This window comes from Neolamprologus multifasciatus, chromosome 23 (genome assembly GCF_963576455.1).
Source record: "Neolamprologus multifasciatus chromosome 23, fNeoMul1.2, whole genome shotgun sequence".
NCBI classification, from domain to species: Eukaryota; Metazoa; Chordata; class Actinopteri; order Cichliformes; family Cichlidae; genus Neolamprologus; species Neolamprologus multifasciatus.
The window spans coordinates 2770142-2790811 of NC_140460.1; the positions used below are offsets into that span (position 1 = coordinate 2770142).

Here is a 20670-nt window from a genome sequence, read left to right on the forward strand (position 1 = left end):
TTATGTTAGTGAGCTTATTTTTTTAAACATTACCTGTGAAGCAATTTAAACACACGTGGCTTCAGCCTGTACAAATACAACTGACTTGACTTTAGTAAAATACATAAAACTAATGTTACAGACAGCTTAGAGCAAAGAGATATAGGTGTGTTTTGTGCAGATTATTTGCGATACCTATTGTTTAATGTTAATTTTCAACATTTTTAAACTTGTGCTAGCACTGTCTCTTTGCCTAATATTGACATGCTTCCAGTTTTCAAGCTTTTAGTGCCTTTTCATGCTTTATTACATGAAATGGATGGTGTTACGGAGAAATATTTTCATGTATGGTTAAAATGTCCTTTTATACTTCTATATTTTTTGTATTGCAGGGATAAAGGAAAGTGGAATCAGCCATTCCACAACTTGTTGTTGCCAAAAGATGTATAAGGTTCAGGGCCTGTGTGTATATGAACAACACAGTTTCATACAGGAGAAACCTTCTTGGCCCTGGGTGTGATAACATAGTGTTCTCTGCAATAAGAAAGAGACTTTATTGTGTCGGTTAAAGCTGATATCAGCATGGCAATGAAACAGCCCTGATAACAACTGAGGTAAGGTGTTTTCTCACACTGGGCACTCTGTCAAGTGAGATCTCTCACTGTAAGATAACAAGACAATATAAAAGACCTGCCTTTAAAATATAAGAAAAAAAAAACATAAATGCATAATTTTGCCAGTTAACTTTTATTTAACCTTTAGTAAAAAGCCAAAAAAAAGTGTCTAGATTAAGAATTCTCCACCATTTATGACATGATTAGCTTATTATTACAGAATGTAGTCAAATTAACTTGTTTCCTCTGAAGTCTGCAGCCTCTCCTGTGAGACTGAGAAAGAAAGCAGCTTTACTTCTTGTTTTCTTTGACCAGTTCTTCCACTTCCTTCATGAAGCGCAGGCAGAGCTCATCCTGCCACGGCAGAGCAACACACTGAACCGCCACAGGTAGACCCTCGCCACCAGTCACTGCCTGAACACAAAACACACTCCTGTCACTTAATGCTCAGCAGCTGAACGCACCACAGTCTCCTTCATCCACCTACTGTAATAAAAAACCCCTCTATAAATATTGAAGTAATAATATTATTTTTACTTCAACATGCACAGATGAGTAATAGAGAACATCAAACGAGTGCTTACACCTCCAATAAAGTCTCACATGTGTCAGCTTTTTTTTATACAAATATAAAAATAGGGATATGTACTGATAAGTGATCAGAATTATAACATTTCTGGATATCTGAGTTAAAATTGAATCGACTCGAGTCAAAATTGATACGCAGCACTAATTTTATGGAGAAATACGAATGTAATGTAATGAGTTGTGTAACAAATTGGCTTCACCTGGGAATAATTAAGTAATGTACTGGATGGCCTGACACAACGTGTTAGTAAATTCAATTCAATTTTATTTATATAGCGCCAAATCACAACAAAAGTCGCCTCAAGGCGCTTCATAGATACAGAGAAAAACCCAACAATCATATGACCCCCTATGAGCAAGCACTTTGGCAACAGTGGGAAGGAAAAACTCCCTTTTAACAGGAAGAAACCTCCGGCAGAACCAGGCTCAGGGAGGGGCGGCCATCTGCTGCGACCGGTTGGGGTGAGAGAAGGAAGACAGGATAAAAGACATGCTGTGGAAGAGAGACAGAGGTTAATAACAGATATGATTCAATGCAGAGAGGTCTGTTAATACATAGTGAGCGAGAAAGGTGACTGGAAAGGAAAAACTCAATGCATCATGGGAATCCCCCGGCAGCCTACATCTATTGCAGCATAACTAAGGGAGGATTCAGGGTCACCTGGTCCAGCCCTAACTATATGCTTTAGCAAAAAGGAAAGTTTTAAGCCTAATCTTAAAAGTAGAGATAGTGTCTGTCTCCCGAATCCAAACTGGAAGCTGGTTCCACAGAAGAGGGGCCTGAAAACTGAAGGCTCTGCCTCCCATTCTACTTTTAAATACTCTAGGAACAACAAGTAGGCCTGCAGAGCGGGAGCGAAGTGCTCTAATAGGGTGATATGGTACTACAAGGTCATTAAGATAAGATGGGGCCTGATTATTTAAGACCTTGTATGCGAGGAGCAGGATTTTGAATTCAATTCTGGATTTAACAGGAAGCCAATGAAGGGAAGCCAAAACAGGAGAAATATGCTCTCTCTTTCTAGTCCCTGTCAGTACTCTTGCTGCAGCATTTTGTATTAACTGAAGGCTTTTCAGTGAGTTTTTTGGACATCCTGATAATAATGAATTGCAGTAGTCCAGCCTGGAAGTAATAAATGCATGAACTAGTTTTTCAGCGTCACTCTGAGACAGGATATTTCAAATTTTAGAGATGTTGCGCAAATGGAAGAACGCAGTCTTACATATTTGTTTAATATGTGCGTTGAAGGACATATCCTGGTCAAAAATGACTCCAAGGTTCCTCACAGTGTTACTGGAGGCCAAGGTAATGCCATCCAGAGTAAGAATCTGGTTAGATACCATATTTCTAAGCTTTTCAGCGCCGAGTACAATGACCTCAGTTTTATCTGAGTTAAGAAGCAGAAAGTTAGTGGCCATCCAAGTCTTTATGTCTTTAAGACATTCCTGCAGTTTAACTAATTGGTGTGTGTTATCTGGCTTCATGGACAGATAGAGCTGGGTGTCATCTGCATAGCAGTGAAAATGTATGCTATGTCTTCTAATGATGCTGCCTAGGGGAAGCATGTATAATGTAAACAGAATTGGTCCTAGCACTGATCCCTGTGGAACTCCATAATTAACCTCAGTGTGTGAAGAGGACTCTCCATTTACATGCACAAATTGGAGTCTATTAGATAGATATGATACAAACCACTGCAGTGCAATACCTGTAATACCTACAGCATGTTCTAATCGCTCTAATAGGATATTATGGTCAACAGTATCGAATGCTGCACTAAGGTCAAGAAGGACAAGCAGTAAATCTGGCTCTTATGTTCTCACTCAGTCTTATCTCACTGGTACATGTTGCGTAAAGACCGTGCCAGCAGCTTAGAGGGACCATTGTTCCAATTCATACTTGGTAATCTGTATCTTTTTAAACACATCTTCGCTTAGTTTTCCAAATAAACTGACCAGTGGACAAAAGTTTCACTTCCAGACACACACGCAAAAGGCTCAGAGTTTCCACCTCTTAACCACAGTCTTCTTACTGCACCCTTCTTTACAAAAATCTACTTTATGCCTTTTTAATGTTAAACCCCAGTTTGTCCTGAGACAGTGTTAGTAAATCTGGCTCTATGTTTTCACTCAGTCTTATCTCACTGGTACATGTTGCGTAAAGACCGTGCCAGCAGCTTAGAGGGACCATTGTTCCAATTCATACTTGGTAATCTGTATCTTTTTAAACACATCTTCGCTTAGTTTTCCAAATAAACTGACCAGTGGACAAAAGTTTCACTTCCAGACACACACGCAAAAGGCTCAGAGTTTCCACCTCTTAACCACAGTCTTCTTACTGCACCCTTCTTTACAAAAATCTACTTTATGCCTTTTTAATGTTAAACCCCAGTTTGTCTGAGACAGTGTTAGTAAATCTGGCTCTATGTTTTCACTCAGTCTTATCTCACTGGTACATGTTGCCTACCTCTTTGAAGAGTTTGTCCCACATGTCCTGATAACAGCCCTTATAGTGCTTGAGTTCCTCCTCATCCTTTGCGGTCACTGTGGAAACAGTGACTACACCCGCAGGAAAGGTAAGGAGATTGTAGAGTGCCGTGTAGCTGGCAGCAGCTGAAAGTGTAGAAAACAAAAATAAAGAAACATAAACACCATTCTTAGACTTTAAAAATGTTGTTGAATGTTGATGTTTAAAGTGTTCACATTTTAAACATCTTTAAAGTCCTTAGATTACAGTGTTTTAAAAACAAAGTGATAGATACAAAAACTAAGTTGTCTGTCATACTTAGTGAATCATACTTGAGGTTTTGCCACAGTATAAGAAGTTGTAGGCTGGTCCAATCACAGGACACAGCAGCACATCAATGTTGCAGCTCCTCCAATGTGTTATTGTCTCATGAATGTAGTCCTAAAGAAAACACAGGAAATCTCAATTTCATCTTCACACTTTCATACGTGACCATGCATCATCAGCTGACAGTACCTCAACAGCAGCATGTTGCTTCCACAGCTCTGGAACAGATCTAAAAATGAAGCAGAACGTTTGGATATAATTCCTAGCACATGGAAATGTAACAAAGAAACTGAGATTCAAGCACAAATGAAAAATTTCAAGAATACTTTCTCACCCAACTCCACAAAGAGCACCAAAGGTGGCAGAAACACGAGGAAACTGCCAAAAGAAGACAAACTGAGGTGTAAAATTAATTTTCAAACCAATCTCTAAATTAATATGTTTCGGTCACAGAATTAGAGGACTCACCACGGGTTTGAACAAGAATGAAATAGTTTTCTTCAACCACTTGGGAAAGCCATAAGGAAAAACCTGAGGCTCCAGAGAAGGGTCCACAGGTCCCCCTTCCCTAAAATGAAAGAGATCAGTGGCACAGGAGAAAACAGTCTGTTCAGAGACACTGAACTGAGAATTACTGTAATGGGTTAAAAAAAGAACCACAACCCCATGTTGTTCATAAAGACAATGGCAGCATGGTGGTGTTTAGTGGTTAGAACTAAAAAGAAACAAAATCTCTAAATGTTAGATGATTTAAGTTTAGAAAACAAATGGTAATAACTGACTTATTAAATGGAACAACTCACAGTTTTTGTAGCATGGTGGTAGCTCCATCTGCAAATAAACCCTTTATCAAAAGCTCAGGGATAGTTTGATCCATCTTCAGTGGACAGTAAGAGACGAGCTAAAGACACAAATATCAACACTGAGGACCTATGACTCATATCACATACGTGGCTTGACAGTGATCCTAGTGTGTGTGGTGACGTCTTACTGTGTGCCCTGCTTGCTCTAGCAGAGCTTTGACCTCTCTGACGCCTCGGGCCATGCTTGGAGATGGATGCGTGTAGCCATCGCTTTCATAATAACCAATCCTTAGAGGTCTGGAGCTTCTGTATAACTAAGGATCAATCATTTTTACTTCCTCAGTCAATTAAACATAATCAGTTTGCAATGGTTAAGATTACAGCCTGTAAAGTTAATTCTGTATCTCAGGAGATTAATAACAGGTGAGGTAAGAGTAATATAAAGTGAAGCATTGAGACAACTATGTATCTGCTTAATTTGTAGCTTTTAAACAAAAGAATAATCATTAACAGATTATATGAACCTCACAGTACAGGACACACCTCCATGTTAAAAGGTAATGGTGGAACAGTGGGGTCCAAAGAAAACATGTGGTCACAAAGAAGTGCCTGCATGCACAGAGCCAGGCTGTCCACATCTCTTGCCATGGGTCCAGGAGATGACGGCACTAGTTTCATACGAAATATAAAGCAGTGACTCAAATATTTGAGACAGTTTGTGTCTGTGAAATATTGCTATACAGTGGTTATGTAACTACATTTACTTTATATGTAAAGTACATATGTTTCTTACCTGACTTTTGCCCTCGATAAATTGGACGAAGCCCCTGTAAACTAATCATTACCCAAAAGTGTTAATAAAGCTTAACTCAGCAATGTATAACAAATTTATAAAAACTGACTGAATGAGACCCACCTGAGCCGACCTGCAGTTGGTTTGAAACCACAGATTCCACAGAAGGATGCAGGAATACGGATACTGCCACCTATATCAGTGCCTATACCAAGCAGGGAGCCCCCTCCCCCAATGAGAGCCCCCTCCCCACCAGATGAACCTCCAGAGGTCTTCTGGGGGTTATGAGGGTTCACAGTCTGCCCGTAGATAGGATTACTGCAGTCATAGCTGTCAACAGACAGTTAATGACTCGTTGCATATTATTTTCATTCATATTTTCATTATTTGTACATTTGGAATGGACAAAGGCAACTTAACACATGCACACAGTTTTAAATGTGCTGTAGATTTTTATGTGAGTAATTGATAAAAGATGTACTTTAAAAGAGCTTGAGGCAAGTTGGTTTTCACAAAGGGAATAGCTCCTTGTTTCTTCAGGACTTGAACAAGCACACTGTCCTTTTCAGCGGGCTGGTCCAGGTTAATGACCACACCACAAGAACAGTCATGATTCTAGTGTTGGAAAAAACAAAGATGATAATGTTACATCAAATACCTGAGCTATGATGCTCGCGAATACTGTACCATACTTATAAATGCTGATGGGAAATACTTCAATACTCCCAATCCCCAGAGGGGCCACGGTCACCCCGTGGCTCAGGGGATTGGGAAGCGCATCTGTAACAGGAAGGTCACCGGTTCGATCCCCCAGGGCAGCTGTGGCTACAACTGTAGCTTGCTTCCACCAGTGTGTGAATGTGAGAGTGAATGAATAGTGGCATTGTAAAGCACTTTGGGTGCCTTGAAAAGCGCTATATAAATCCAATCCATTATTATTATTATTAACTGTAACTGAAATTTGCATTGCATAACCTTTGTAATACCTTAAATGCAAGATTTTCTTTGATGCTAACTGGAACTCCGTACAAGAGACCATCCTTGTTGGAGCCAACAGTTGTCAGCTGGTCCAAACTCTCCAGCAAAACTTCAGTGCAGCAGTTCAGCTTTTTGTTTACAGCCAGAGTCTGTTGGAAAGGAAACATCATCATCTCCATCACCTTTGTAAAATATTAAACTCTTGTTGGAAACACAAACATTACTTGACACATGAGTCTGTATTGCTTATATGAATATTATTATCCAGTGTGTCTAAACTTTAACTGTAAAAAGACACAATTATGTGTAAAAAGAACTAAAAAGCAGTGAGTTATAAGCAGGGCCGGATCTAGAAGGGTGGCATGGGGTGGCAAGTGCCACCCTAAAATGATCCCTTGTCACCCCAAGTGCCACCCCAGTTTTGAATATGACAGTGTTGTTTATTAAAATAAGATAGCATTAACAGTTTGAGCGTAGTTACAGTCAACAGTGAATATAAATGCTAAAACTGAATATATTGCATAGTGTTCCCCTCCTGCACCATTAACAAATGGTTCAGCCCATAGCAGGACCGTTTTTTCTTGTTTTCAGTAGCAAGCGATGCTTCTGATTGTGCCAGAGCACATTTTGAACAACACCATGGGAATTTCGGATTTTACACAGGTGGGTGGATGTTACACTCTGTAAATGGAAGGAAGGTGAGTGTTATTAACCCTCTGTGGTCCAAGGACACGCTGCACCTCCAAATCACATGACTGATGTAAGCTGACATAGCAACAAGCTGCAGCCACGCTGAGTCTCTATTTCAGCCCACATTGAAAGTTCGGACTTCAAAGTTTTTTAATTTTAATTACAGGCCAGTAAATCCAGATTTATGATAATATATATAAGCCACGCTTTTTTCTAAATACTGTCATCACGTTTTTGTGTGTGTGTGTTTTAAGCGTTTTCTAAGGACAGCGCGAAAACAGTAAAGAAAAGAAGAAAAGCCGCCTCTTTCCTATCGATGGAAAAATGTACCATGTCGACCAATTTAAAAAAAAGTCAACATGTGGGATTTGGTTGTTTAGGAAGAGGGAAAAGTTTGGGGAGCGACGGTAACGGCAGCGAGACAGAGCGAGAGAGAGTTTTTAGATGTGGGAGATTTGTGACGTTTAGTGTGGAGTATATACTTACTGTGTTGTGTAGTCGTTTTGTTTTGTGTGTCAGTGAGGGCACTAACGAATGTTACAAAGGCACATTTGCAACGTAAAAACTGTCACTAAGTAGAAAACCAGCGGAGTGATACACCTCCTGTTGTCAGGCCTGCAGGTTTATCCCTGTGCTGTTCTGTCTTTTGGTGGACAAACTTTTTTTTTTGTACTGGCACACATCATTTGTGGGGCATCTTATTGCAACACCTGATTGTTCTCTCACTTTAGTTTTAGTAATACTTTTAAATGGTTGTAGAAAATGAAAAAATAACAGCAGGTGTATTGGCTGCATTTTTAGATAAATAGTTGTATATGTTTACAAAATGTACAATTTATATTTGTTTTTCAAGTTATAAAAATTAAATGAAACAATTTGAGGGTGAAATACAACCGTAAACTCAAAAGGAGTCAAAAGTCGCCGGTTGTATTTCAGACCTCAGTGGGTTAATCCAACAAATCATGAAAAATTAGGTTTACATTTTTGTTCATGACAGTGCAGATTTCTGACATTTTGTGTAATTTAAGCTGTAACAATGTGACTGTTTTCTAACAAAAAACAGTGAAACTTAAGTTAGACTTGTGTTTGTAAACGAACCACCCCATGTTGTGTAGCTTTCTGGATTTTATACTTATTGGGCTACATATTTATTTATTATACAGGCTATACAGTACATAAGATCAAAACTCACATGTTTTATGTAACTAAAGTGTGTAATTATGTGGGCTACAGACAATAATTAAGTTATAGACTATATTTATATGAAAAACGTGTATACTTACTGCATTTGAATCATTTTAACCATATGTAACCACCTGCATGTGTGTTTGGGGGGGAAAAAAAGGCTTTGATTTTGCCACCCCATTTGATTTCTTTGCCACCCTAAGAAAATTTCTCTAGATCCGCCCCTGGTTATAAGTAGGAGCAATGTCAAAAATAAATAACATTTGGATAAGCCTGACTAATGTAAATGATTACTTAGTGTTAAAATTAGCTTTGCTGTATTTTATCTATTATGAAAGGTTTGTGTCATGCTGGATATTGAACCTTTTCCATGTAAGAGTAAAACACATCCTCGGGGCGCAGGAAACCTTCCTTCAGCTGCTGTGTGAGCTCAGACAGGGAGAGCGTCAGGATCAAAGCAGAGTCAGTTGTCGGATGCTAGGAGACACAGACCCACACAGAATCATTATGTTATTATTATTTCTTTTAAAGGCTGCAACAAAGAGACACAACCACATCCATGTACAGATTCAGGATTCTTCCTTCCTTTTTTTTTTTTTACAAACTTTCTCAAACACAGCAATGAGTTCACTGCACTTAAACGGTCTGCACAGTCCTAACTTTCATTTCCATGCTCAAGCATGGAGACATTGCAAAGTGCCAGTATTTTGGTATTTAATGACTACACCTCTGCCAGGTTAAACTAAAAGCAGATCATTAGCTGAGATTTCTCAATAAAGAGAAAGTAGAAAACCCCCCAAAGCTCTGAACTCTCACCGACTGTTTGTACCAGAGCACCGCCTGCTCTGCGCGCTGCAAGCTCTTGTCTCTCCTGTTTCTGGCTGTCTTGATTTTTTCCTCTGCCTGTCGGAGGCTGTTGGACTTTTTCACCCGCACAAGCAGGTATCCCACAATGCAGGTGACACCAGTGAGTAGAGCCGCTGTCCAGTTGTCCATCTTCACTCTCTTAATAAACAGTTCACTGTTCTGCGTGGCTTTGTCTTTGCCCTGTGGCTGCAAAATGCAAAAATCCAAGTGGACCTAACAGTCAGATGTTTAAACACACGACAGGCTTGTCTTGTTTTAGGCGTGGCCGTGTTGTGCATGTGTAATGATAACAGCAAATACTTGTTTGCCTAGTATCATGTTTTATGTTGTTAATATTCCTAGACTGTAGGGGGAGCTAGAGAGCCAGAGGGAGTTACCTCGGAGTAGACTGTGATGGCGAAGCTTTGTTTACATGTGAACCACAGTTCGATAAAATACCTTCTCATCAAGTAATGGTGTCATTCATAAGAACCCACAACAACATAAAGAAAAAAGAAACTACCTTAGCTTCCCTAATCTACATGCACAGCAACATGGCCATTCATTTCAATAATAACCCACATTCTAAGATGTAAACTTTATTGTCATCTCCGCTACAGTCCAGTATATAGAGAGAGGAGACGACAAAGCTCCAGTTACATCAGTGCAAGTAAACAAACAATAAATATAAGAAGAGTAAGAAAATAAATATACACTTTAGGATCAGGGGTAAAGGGATCAATAACAATTTAAAATTTATATTTTAAATGATTTAAAGTCTCACACACAACCTGTGGAACGGGGAGGGAGACCTGCTGCTTCCAAATAGAGCACATTTCATTCATAATGTTGTAAAGCCCATTATGTATTCATGATTTGAATCCTGGGTTCAAAGCCATCAGGTGCTCAGTTTAGAAAACTGGGGCGCCAGAGGGAGTGTTCGCCCAGGGCGCCTAACAGGCTAGGACCGCCACTGACTGTCAACAACGACGCAACACAAGAAGAAAATCACTACAGCCCACCCGGTGCTGTACAAAAGAAAGTGCGAAAATGACCCACCACCTGAGGTCCCAGGGCCACTGGCACATCCTCCGTTCACCGAAATAAAACACAGAAATACGTTAAAAGAATAAAAGGACAACTCGTGCTGGTAGTAATTGTCCAGGCCTCGATCACAAGCCGGTCTGGCTCCCCACAGGCTGAGATCGGCAACTGAGGCAGTTTACGGTTCCCAGCACGACACTCGGGCAGAGGATCGCTCCAGCCCGATCATAGAGGCGTGGGTACAAGCAACAATCCAGAATAAAATAAAATAAAAACCAGGCGAACCAGAAAAAGGTAAGCCAACAGTTTCACGACAAGAAAAGACAAGACAGCAGGCTCCACCGAGGCGGAGCCCTCACAACAGCAGCTGGGAAGGCGTTTCACTCTTCCGATTAAGATCGGGCAGTTTGCCACGGAGATGTGAAGGCAGCAATCAGGGGCGATTTTAGCCCAGTTTTGGAGGTGCTTCAGCAGCCCCAAAGATGTCTTACTTTTTTTGAAAATATTTGCTGTTTGTGGGACACACTACTAAAAGTATAAAAAGCATACACTCTAAAAAGTAATTCATCAGGCCTTTTACCACCACTTGATTAAATCCATGGCTGCAACATAAAAATTCTAATTTATTGATTAAGATAGACCTTCGAAGTTGCAAACTTTATTTTTTTGGGTTGTGTTGAACTAATAATGTTGGTAATTACATTAAATTAATTTTATATGTAATTTGAAATTAAATCCCAATTTTAGTTGGTTCAAAATAAAATTCAAGTTGTAATTACTTAAAGAAATTGAGTCTTTTGCAACTTGGCAACGTTCACATCTCTGACACCAGCGAGCTACCTCAGCAGACATACCTGGCCAGTAGCACCGTGAGCGGAGAAGCGCTAGGGTCTGCTCCACACCTTGATGGCCATGGTCCTGATGAAGATGGGTCAGCACCTGCTCAATTAGTGCACTAGGCAGCAAAAGCTGAAGTACCACCTCGGCACCGTCAGGGCGATGAACCTGACGATACAGAACTCCATCCCTTTCAATCAGACGATCCCATTGTCGTAGCAGCACCAGAACAGGTGGGGCAAGTTGCTGCCGCTCCTCGAAGCTAGGTCGCTGCTTCCGTCTCCAGAACATCAGGATCTCTTTTATCACTGGATCGACCTGTTGGAGGGCATGAAGATCAGGAGTAGTGAGATGGGGCAGAACTGTAATGGCAGCTTGGGATACCTCAGCTGATCCCAGCTGCAAGGCTTGTTGAAGAGGTTCAGGTAAGGCTGTACCAGGAACCATGGCTTTAATTTCCTGAGGATCGGGCGGATGCTGGCGAGATAAAGCGTCTGCATTCTTATTACTCCTTCCTGACCTGTACTTTAAGTCGAAGTCAAACGAAGCGAGCTGAGCTGCCCAGCGCTGTTCAGTAGCCCCAAGTTTAGCAGAAGACAAATGACTAAGAGGATTGTTGTCAGTGTAAACAATACACTTGTGGCCCAACAAGTACTCTCTAAACTTCTCAGTCATGGCCCACTTAAGTGCCAAAAACTCCAGCTTCATCGAGCTATAATTTAGCATATTGCGCTCAGTAGGCCTCAAACCCCGACTGGCATAGGCTATTGGCCTCACCTTACCTCCCTGCTCCTGGGAGAGCACTGCCCCTAGGCCGCCATGACTGGCATCCACCTCTAAAATGAAAGGCAAAGTGAAATCTGCATAAGCCAGCACTGGTGCTGTTGTCAGTTTAGTCTTTAATGCCTCAAAACTTTGAGCACACTCTGCAGTCCAGTTCTCCATTACACCATGCTCTGACCTCTTCTTTGATTTTCTGCCTCCCCACTCTGCCACCAGTCTATGCAGAGGTGCCGCCAGCTTGGCAAAACCCTCTACAAAACGGCGATAATAGCTGGCAAACCCAAGAAAGGACCGCAGTTCTGAAACAGTCTTAGGAGGCTGCCAGTTAGCCACCACTTCAACCTTGCTAGGGTCCGTGGAGACACCCTGATCGGAGATGACGTGGCCCAAGTAGCAAACCTCCCGCTGGAAAAAGGCACATTTGGCAAGCTTTGCTTTCAAACCCTCCTGCTGAAGCCGACCTAGCACCACATCCAGCCGCTCAAGATGTTGCTGTACTGTTGATGAGAAGATTACAATGTCATCAAGATAGAGAAGCAGAGACTGGCACTGTTGATCACCGAAAAGGCGTTGCATTAGTCTCTGGAAGGTGCTAGGGGCATTACAGAGCCCAAATGGCATTCGGTTCCACTCAAATAGGCCAAAGGGAGTACAGAAGGCAGTCTTGGGCCTATCCTCTTCCGTAACTGGGACCTGATTGTAGCCACTGGCTAAATCCATGGTGGAAAACCAACGGGCACCAGTCAGCGCATCTAGGGATTCCTCAATGCGCGGCAGGGGGAATGCATCTTTCCTCGTCTTGTTGTTCAATTGCCGATAATCAACACACATGCGTGGGCTGCCATCCTTTTTCTTAACGAGCACAATGGGAGAAGCATAGGGGCTGCTACTCTCTCTAATCACCTTAGCCCCTAGTAACTGGTTAATATGCTCTTTCACAACCTCATACTCTGAAGGGGGGATGCGCCTATAACGCTGCTGCACGGGGATATCATCTAAGAGCGGAATGTCATGGGAGATCAAGTTAGTGCAACCCAAATCAGTGTCGTGAGCAGAAAAGACCGAGCTGTACTTCTTAAGGAGAGACCTCACCTGTCCCTGTTCCTCTGCTGACAGTTTAGACAAATCAATCCCTTCCATCTGATCTTGCACAGTAGGAGTGGTGGTGTGAGATGCCATTGTGGCTATGTTATGGGGTATTTCTGTCACACCAGCAGGCAAACTGACAATGTGAACATCCTCCAGGGTCCCCATAATGGTCCTGGGATGAAACAAAACCGCTGTGGTCCCTACATTAACAACTGGTATGTATGCAGTACCTCTAACCACTCGAACCCATGCAGGGGACGCTAAAAGTCCAGCAGGCAAATTTACATCATTGGGGTCAAATAACACTGTGGCGCCTGAATATTGCTCAGAACAGGTGGCGGCCACCATTTTCATTACACCACCTGGAATGCAACATGCTCGCTTACCTCTCACTCTCACATGGCCAGACAAATCCGGTGGGGCTCTTGTACTAACATCATGACACTTTTGCAGCGCATGCACAAGGGGTTTAGGGGCCTCTATGACAGAGCCCAAACTAAACAATGCTCCACCATGTTGCCCAAAAAGCTCGTGGTAACACTTCCGAATCACATTCATCCCCAATACACCTGGAACCATAGAAGGTCCTGCACCTGGCGGATCCTTAACGATCAACACGCCACACTGTGGAATAAACTTACCACAGAGCTCTACACCTAGCTCTATATAGCCAAGGTAGGGAATAGACAAACCATTAGCCGCTTTAAGCTGCAACCAATGGCAAGCTTGGAGATGTTCTTGGCCCCAGGACTCAAAGTGCTGGCGGAAAAAGCTTTCAGTAATGGTAGACACCATGGACCCTGTATCAACCAAACAAGGTACTTTTATACCGCCCATGTCCACATCTATATGCGGACAGGATGAAACTAATTTGGACACTGCCTCTGGACCATTGGAAACAACCCTTGAGCCAATAGACACCCCACCCGAACTGTGGCTCGGCAGTACGGAGGGTGCTAGTTTTCCGAAGCCGTATTTAAAGGAGAGTGCCTGCGATTATGCGGAGGGGCCTGCGAAGGAGGCCGGGAACGAGGAACACGTTCCCCATCACACTCCCGAGCAAAATGTCCAGGTTGCTGACAACGTCTGCATATAATGGAATCGCTCCGTCCCGAGCGAGACATTCGATGGGGGCCCTGCAATCGAGCAATGCTCTGAGTGAGCTGATTAAGTTGCTCCTGCTGGCATTTTAACAATTCCTTCATCTCACTCATCTCAGACAGATGGGTGGACTGGGCTATTCCTGAAGGACCGCTATGGACCCCATACTGAATGCCATAGACAGAAGGGACAGAACTACTTCTATGTCTAACGCCACTAGGCAACCCTTCACGTTCCCACCTAATAGCTTCCCCTCTAATCTCTAACAATGTCAGGGTTGGCTGCCTCCTTACTAGCTGCTTTAACTCCCGCTGCAAGGTACTGTCTAAGACCTGTTCAACAAATTGATCTCTTAGTAAAACATCAGCATTGGGCATGCCATTAGGGGCACTCGATTTAACTTTTTCCATAAGACCCAGGAGGGCAAGGGAAAACTCTTGCAGTGTCTCACCTTCCTGCTGTTTTCTAGAGAAGAAAGCTTCCTGCAATGCTACATAGGAGTCTGAACAGCCATAAAGTTCTTGCAATATAGTGATTATCTTAGTGGGATCAGTCCTCTGTGCACTAGAGCGATATTTGATCTCCTCACGTGCTTCCCCTTCCAGGTGGTCAAACAGGAAAAATGCTTTATCAGCCGAAGACAAATGACGTGCCCTAGCACAACCTTCTATTTCCTCCAACCATTCATTCAACCCTATACCTGATTTTCCTCTAAACATGGGGCATTTTCTGTCACGGGGCACAAAAACTAGTCTCTCTGCTACAGAGGCACTAGCAGTTGGGGGGTTAACAGATGATGCAGTTGAAGTAGAAGGTGTAGCACTTGTACCTGACCCAACAGCCCTCTCCTGACGCAGCCTCTCATTGTCTGCTTTTAGCTGCGCAATCAAGTCCCTGAGTTCCTGTAACTCTTCCTCCATCTCTGTAACACAGCTGTGGAATCCAACACCAAAGTAGCTGCTGCCTTGCTTTTATCCTGTACAAAATGAATTTTAAAAACAGTTTACGTTACACCAGATAATAATAAAATAAATAAATAAAAAGGAACACACGTCTCTGTTTTTAAAGAGTATATCCTGTCGACAACGCCAAGTTTGTGGCAGCACGAGGTGAGAATAAAGTAAATACTCTTCAGTTTTAAAAGACAACGCCACTCTGGGAATTTCACCCAGAGAATAATCAGTAACACTAATCACCACGAAGGCAGTTAGGTTTGTTATACTCAGTACAGAGACGAGGTTCAATGTTAAAACAAATTGACAATTTATTAACAATTATCTAAAACACCGTATAAAAACACAATCATAAAAATCCACGTACAAATATGCTTAAAAATATATTCAGCGCTGAGGCTTACCAGTGGAGGGGCAGGGATGCCACGCACAAACTCAAAAAAAGAAAACACACCAAGACACAAGTGCAACACAAAAATCACACACTCACACTAATAAACTAAACAAGGCAGGTGTGTACACTCAAGGGATCCCACCACCAAGGCACCCTGGTCTCCTCCACGTCGGCACTCTGCATCTGAATAAAAGAAACAAAGAAAATTTTAAAAGATAACAAAATTAATGTAGCGCTGGGGGATAACCCTACTGCAGGACCACACTGGTGATCTGCAGCTATAAAAAGGGCCTCCCACCAGTGGTGTAACAAAAATCCAAACTACAAATCAAAACAGAAAAACATACAATCTGGATAAAACTTTAAAATCTGGAGCAAACGGGATCGCCGTATTACTCCAACTAACCGTCTGCCCGACTATAAATTAATCATACGCTCATCATATGTACGCCAGCTGACTCCCATAACCGGCGTGCATATGGCCGCTGTCCACGCCGACGTCCACGTTAAAAAGCGGACAGCAGCAGGAAAAGAAACTTCACAACGGGAACAGACGGTAAAAGCCAAGCAAAGCAAAGCAGCAGCACTTCAGTTAGTGTGGCGTTGCGTAAAACCAAGGCCCACACTTCCTGCAAAGCATAATAAATAATTACTATAAAACAAACAATAAAAGGCAAGGATCGAGACGAAATTGAATTACGTACCGAGTAACCCCGTGTCATGAAACATGAGCAGGGGCTCATAGGAGGCTTCCACAGCTATGCCCTAAAAACAATATCCGTTTACCATCAAGTAAGGTAATGCACACACTACGATGGGTAAACACCTACCAGCCGCGATGGAAGCTTCAGAATACTCTCTGCCACACCAAGGGGAAGTCAGGTGACCAAAGAGGAGATCATAGGTAAGCGATCCAGGTATGCTCACATGGCCACTATTTATACTAGCGCCCCCTAATGCGCCAAGCTGAAAGTGGGTTGAACCAAAGGATAACATTCATCCTGCCACACTTGTCTGTGTGGAGAAGATTGTTGGAATAGTGATGATGATGTCCGCTATCACTGTCAGTTGTCAGTATAAACACTTCATCTGGCTGATGAATCTTCACGTGACATATTGCAAAGTCTGTATTATTAACTCTGTAATTAGGCGCCATTCTTCTTATTTTACGGCGCTGTTGTTCAATTGGGGAACGCTCTCTGTTGAGGAGAAAAGCATAAATTTGTTTGTATACGGATTATCCATAGTTTAAATGTCTCGGTAGTCGAAAAGGAGGCAGGGCTGTTGAGAAATGCTAGGAGCTAACTGGGCACTAACCGTATCATTCAAATATATTGAATGTCGCAATGCTGGCAAAGAGAGGAAGTGACGTAAGAGTTGCGCATGCGGGGTACCGATCGGGTTTCCGGTACGGATCGGGTAGCGACAGTCCTCCTAAGGACCCGGCCTTTGCGGTCTACGTGGGCCGGGTCCTCAGAAGGTCAGGTAGGCCGGAAGTAAACGGCTGGGGAAATTGGACGGTCTAGCCTTCTGATTAGCGTCACCGCTTTCTCGGTGGAGTTTAATAAACTCAGCCGTCTGCTCCTTGCTATCTAAAATATAACAGGACACTGGCGTAAATTCTCGACCGTGTCATGCTTCTGTTTAATCAGTTTTCTATTTGACGTTTAGTCAGCTGTGTAAAAATCAAGGAGGAACCCACCCGGGGATTAATAAAGTGTTATTTTATCTAATCTAATCTAATAACTTTAATCTCAGCCAAACCGATTTACTCACGAACAAACAAAACACTGAAAAAAGCCCAACAATAACATTTTTAGGTTGTCTAAGTGACTTATATATTACGTTTAACCCAAGTAGCGAAAGTCCGCGGTGATCTGAAAATGATGTACCGGGAGTTGTGCCGTTCTCGGCCGCATGAGTAACCCTCGAGCTCCCGGCTAGCTGTCGAGCTGGTGGGTGGCAGACGTCTCCGAAAACGTCGAAGCACTTTTGCAAATAAGCGATATCTTGATAAACCGAGCAGATATTTGATGTTTACACAGCTACATTCTCGCCTGAAAATATGTTAAAAGTTTATTTTGTGACCCAGAAAGATTAGTAAGAGTAATTTTAAAACTTAGTAGCGGCCGCCATTGTTGGAAACTGGAGATTGGCTGGGCCGCGCTATGAATTCTGGGATATGGTAGGCCACGAAGGACACACCCGACCCATCCTTCAAATTCGGGGAAAAGGAGGACGCATTTGTCGGCTGCATTCGGAGGAGTCTACGAATTTGGACAGCCTTCGGCGCGTCGCTGTGACGTAATCGGTCTACAAATGCGGCCTCAGGAGGAATGCAGCCCATGAATTTGGACACGACCTCAGGCTTGTGAAATGGGACAGTCTAGCCTTCGTCGCGCTTTAACTGAAAAACATTACACCAGGTAACCTGCTGTGTTGAAAACGTGTTTTCCGACGATGTTTGCTCTGTAGTAAAATTAGTGATATTTGACTGCACTGTTGATCTCATTGAAATGTATACAGCCTGTTTAAAATCTAAAACTTAATATTGTCCGTAGCCTGCTGTTGTTACCACTGTCCTGTTTGAAATGTAATGAGAGAAACTGGTTATTTTGTCATATGTGCCGATATTGAACCCAAGGTACTAACTAGCTAACTGACTGGATGCCCATTAACCTTATAACTCCGTGTGTGTGTGTGTGTGTGTGTGTGTGTGTGTGTGTACAGATTGTCCTCATGTTCCCCTCTTTGGACTGACAAAGTACAAGATCAGGAAGTACCAGGTAAGAAAACAGACAGGGAGTACTAACAGGCAAAACAGGAACTGTTAAACTGGCAAAGAAAAAGAAAGACAAACAACTAATTTTACTCATACAATCTGGAAGTTGTGTTCTCCCTATATTAAAGCTTCTATACAGAAACAGAGTCAGAGGAAGTCACGGTTGCCAAAGACTTTTTGAAGCTCAAGAGAGAGGCTGGTGCCATTCCAGATATGTTAACATTGTACAATCTTCTGGATAATCAGATCTTCCCCAAACTGAAAACTGTTATTCAGGTTGCCCTAACAAACCCAGTTAGCAGCTGTAGCTGTGAAAGGTCTTTTAGTGTCTTGAGTCAGCTCCATACCTGGCTGAGAAGGACCATGGGTCAAAGCAGACTCCAGCACCTGGCTGTGATGTCAGTTGAGAAAGAGATGCGTGAGAGACTTGACCACCAAAATGTGACAGACAGATTTACCAACCTCAAGGTGAGGCGACATAGGTTAAAAGAAAAGAAAAAATCTGCAGAGCCATAGTAGTATCTGCAGTAAAGATCTTTTCATACATTGTACCAAAGGCCAAGGTGTCTCCATTTTCTAATAATATTTAAGTAAATCATAAGTAGACTTATGATTTAAGTAAACTTATGATTTAATAAAGAAATTTGCAGACTTGCACAGAGAGGGTAAAATTATGATGACTGATAATGGAGATGAAGACAACAGACGATGAGGACAGGGAGGAAGAGGGGTTTAAATGCACCAAGGAGACAGTCAGAGAGAACTCGGGACAACTGGAGGCGTTTAGGGATGCAGGGACTGACAGAGACGGGGAAGAAGTCTCATCGTGATGAGTAAAGTTTACCTTGCCTGGATGGGCAGCTCTCTGGGTGCTCAGCACCCCCAAAGCTCTGATCCTAGAATCGCCCCTGGCAGCAATCAAACCCTAAAACAACAGATAAATATAACCTTAGCCTCCGCTAATTGTGAATGCTAATAAAAGTAGTTTTAACGGCTTATCCCAGGACCGGAGGCGCTGGTGGAGATAACTCGAGCACCTCTCTCCGCAACGCCGGAATAAAACAGAAACTGCTGCGCTGTAGCTTTCATATGATCTACTCGCTTGCTGATCAATCCGTTGTGGTGTGCCAGCATTGACTGCTGCTTTTTGCCAAACGGATGGGAGGAATAAACCATATAACTTTATATGGACTGGTGCCACCCTGCAATCAATATGCAGGTCGGTTACCAATTAACCTAGTGGCGAAGCCGAGAGTGAGCGCAGTAGATAAGAGAAAAAGAAAGGCGAGTAGCCCATCCGGCTACACTTGCATACAAATTAAATGCAACTAAATCCCATTAAATTTGTATCACTGTGACTTAACAGATTTCTAGTCCAACAACACAAGAAACAATATAAAACGTGTATGTAAATATGAAGACAAAATAATAATGAAAAACACTTCTTGTAAAGCATTAAATCAGCGTAACGATTATTTTTAAATGCAAAACACTGATCAGCCAACATACTGGAAACTGTTCTCCTGAACAACAAACAGCCACTACTGTAGCTGGTGTTATTTAATGTTTTAAATGTTTTCAAATCAACATTTCATATTTTTTATTTTATATATGTATTTGTTACACAATTTAAACTTTAATAACTTTACAACGAATAAAAGCCTCGGATGTAATCCTTTTGAAACTACGTTCACATAACTTTGTATTGCAATTTACATTAATGATATCGGCTGTTGAAGCTAAAGGTGTCGCTCTGCACTGTCGGGTTATTAACCCCTCCACTGCCACGCAGTTTTCTGCTGCTTTTAATCAGCCCTGTGGCCCTTCTGTCTTTGTCTCCTCTGATACAGAAGACCTTAATTCCTGGTTTTATTCTTGCTGTCAAACTATCTTGGAATCTGTGGCTCTAGATGTCATTTCAAACTCTAAGACTGCTGGAATTGCGAACTCTGCCAAAGAGGAAAAAAGGGAATACTTTGCAAATATTATTTCTTCCAACAGTCATAACCCACTTGTGTTATTTAAAACCATTGAGGCTGTTCTTAATACTCCATTGAATGTCTGTTTGGAAGTTTCTGCTAATATGTGCAATAATTTTCTGAGCTTTTTTATAGTAAAGGATGTCACCACCAGGGCTCTCATACAGCTTCTGACTGTTTTTACTCAGTTTGAGCTTGTGACTCTCTCGATTTTAGGGGATGTGGTTCATCATATTAGGCCTGGCAAATAGAACTTTCTGTCAGCCTTCTCAGTTTTGTATCATCTTCTGCTCAGAATGCAACATTTTGATTATTTATTTATGATAAAATTAAAAAAATATTTCCCCAAAAGTTTACATAATGAATGACATACGACACAAAAGCAAATGTACTATGTACTAACTCATATCACCATCAATGATAATAAGTTGGGGGTTT

At 42.1% G+C, this 20670-nt stretch overlaps 1 protein-coding gene across 3 annotated transcripts; it reads right to left on the reverse strand.

Annotated features, from left to right (window-relative positions):
• Positions 1-683: 683 nt before the first annotated feature.
• On the reverse strand, positions 684-19449 carry LOC146490698 (fatty-acid amide hydrolase 1-like). Of its 3 annotated transcripts, XM_085150177.1 has the most exons (17): positions 19098-19449; positions 18601-18644; positions 9241-9477; positions 8788-8901; positions 6558-6698; positions 6053-6186; positions 5695-5901; positions 5572-5612; positions 5322-5446; positions 4967-5092; positions 4779-4876; positions 4444-4543; positions 4310-4353; positions 4165-4204; positions 3981-4089; positions 3649-3794; positions 684-1007 (listed from the first exon to the last, which is right to left on the reverse strand). In XM_085150177.1, the coding sequence occupies exons 2-17, from the start codon at positions 18616-18618 to the stop codon at positions 885-887; spliced, it is 1803 nt and encodes a 600-aa protein (XP_085006303.1). In that variant the 5' UTR covers positions 18619-18644; positions 19098-19449; the 3' UTR covers positions 684-884. The 3 variants fall into 3 exon arrangements, with proteins under 3 accessions (XP_085006303.1, XP_085006304.1, XP_085006305.1); XM_085150178.1 differs by lacking the exon at positions 18601-18644; XM_085150179.1 differs by lacking the exon at positions 9241-9477 and having other exon boundaries at positions 19098-19448.
• Between the last annotated feature and the right edge of the window lie 1221 nt (positions 19450-20670).

Coding starts and splice junctions, on each gene's coding strand:
- LOC146490698 (XM_085150177.1), bottom strand. Junction 6,187..6,557: donor AAGAAAATCTTGCATTTAAG/GTATTACAAAGG, acceptor TTCCAACACTAG/AATCATGACTGTTCTTGTGG. Junction 4,544..4,778: donor ACCACCATGCTACAAAAACT/GTGAGTTGTTCC, acceptor CTTTCATTTTAG/GGAAGGGGGACCTGTGGACC.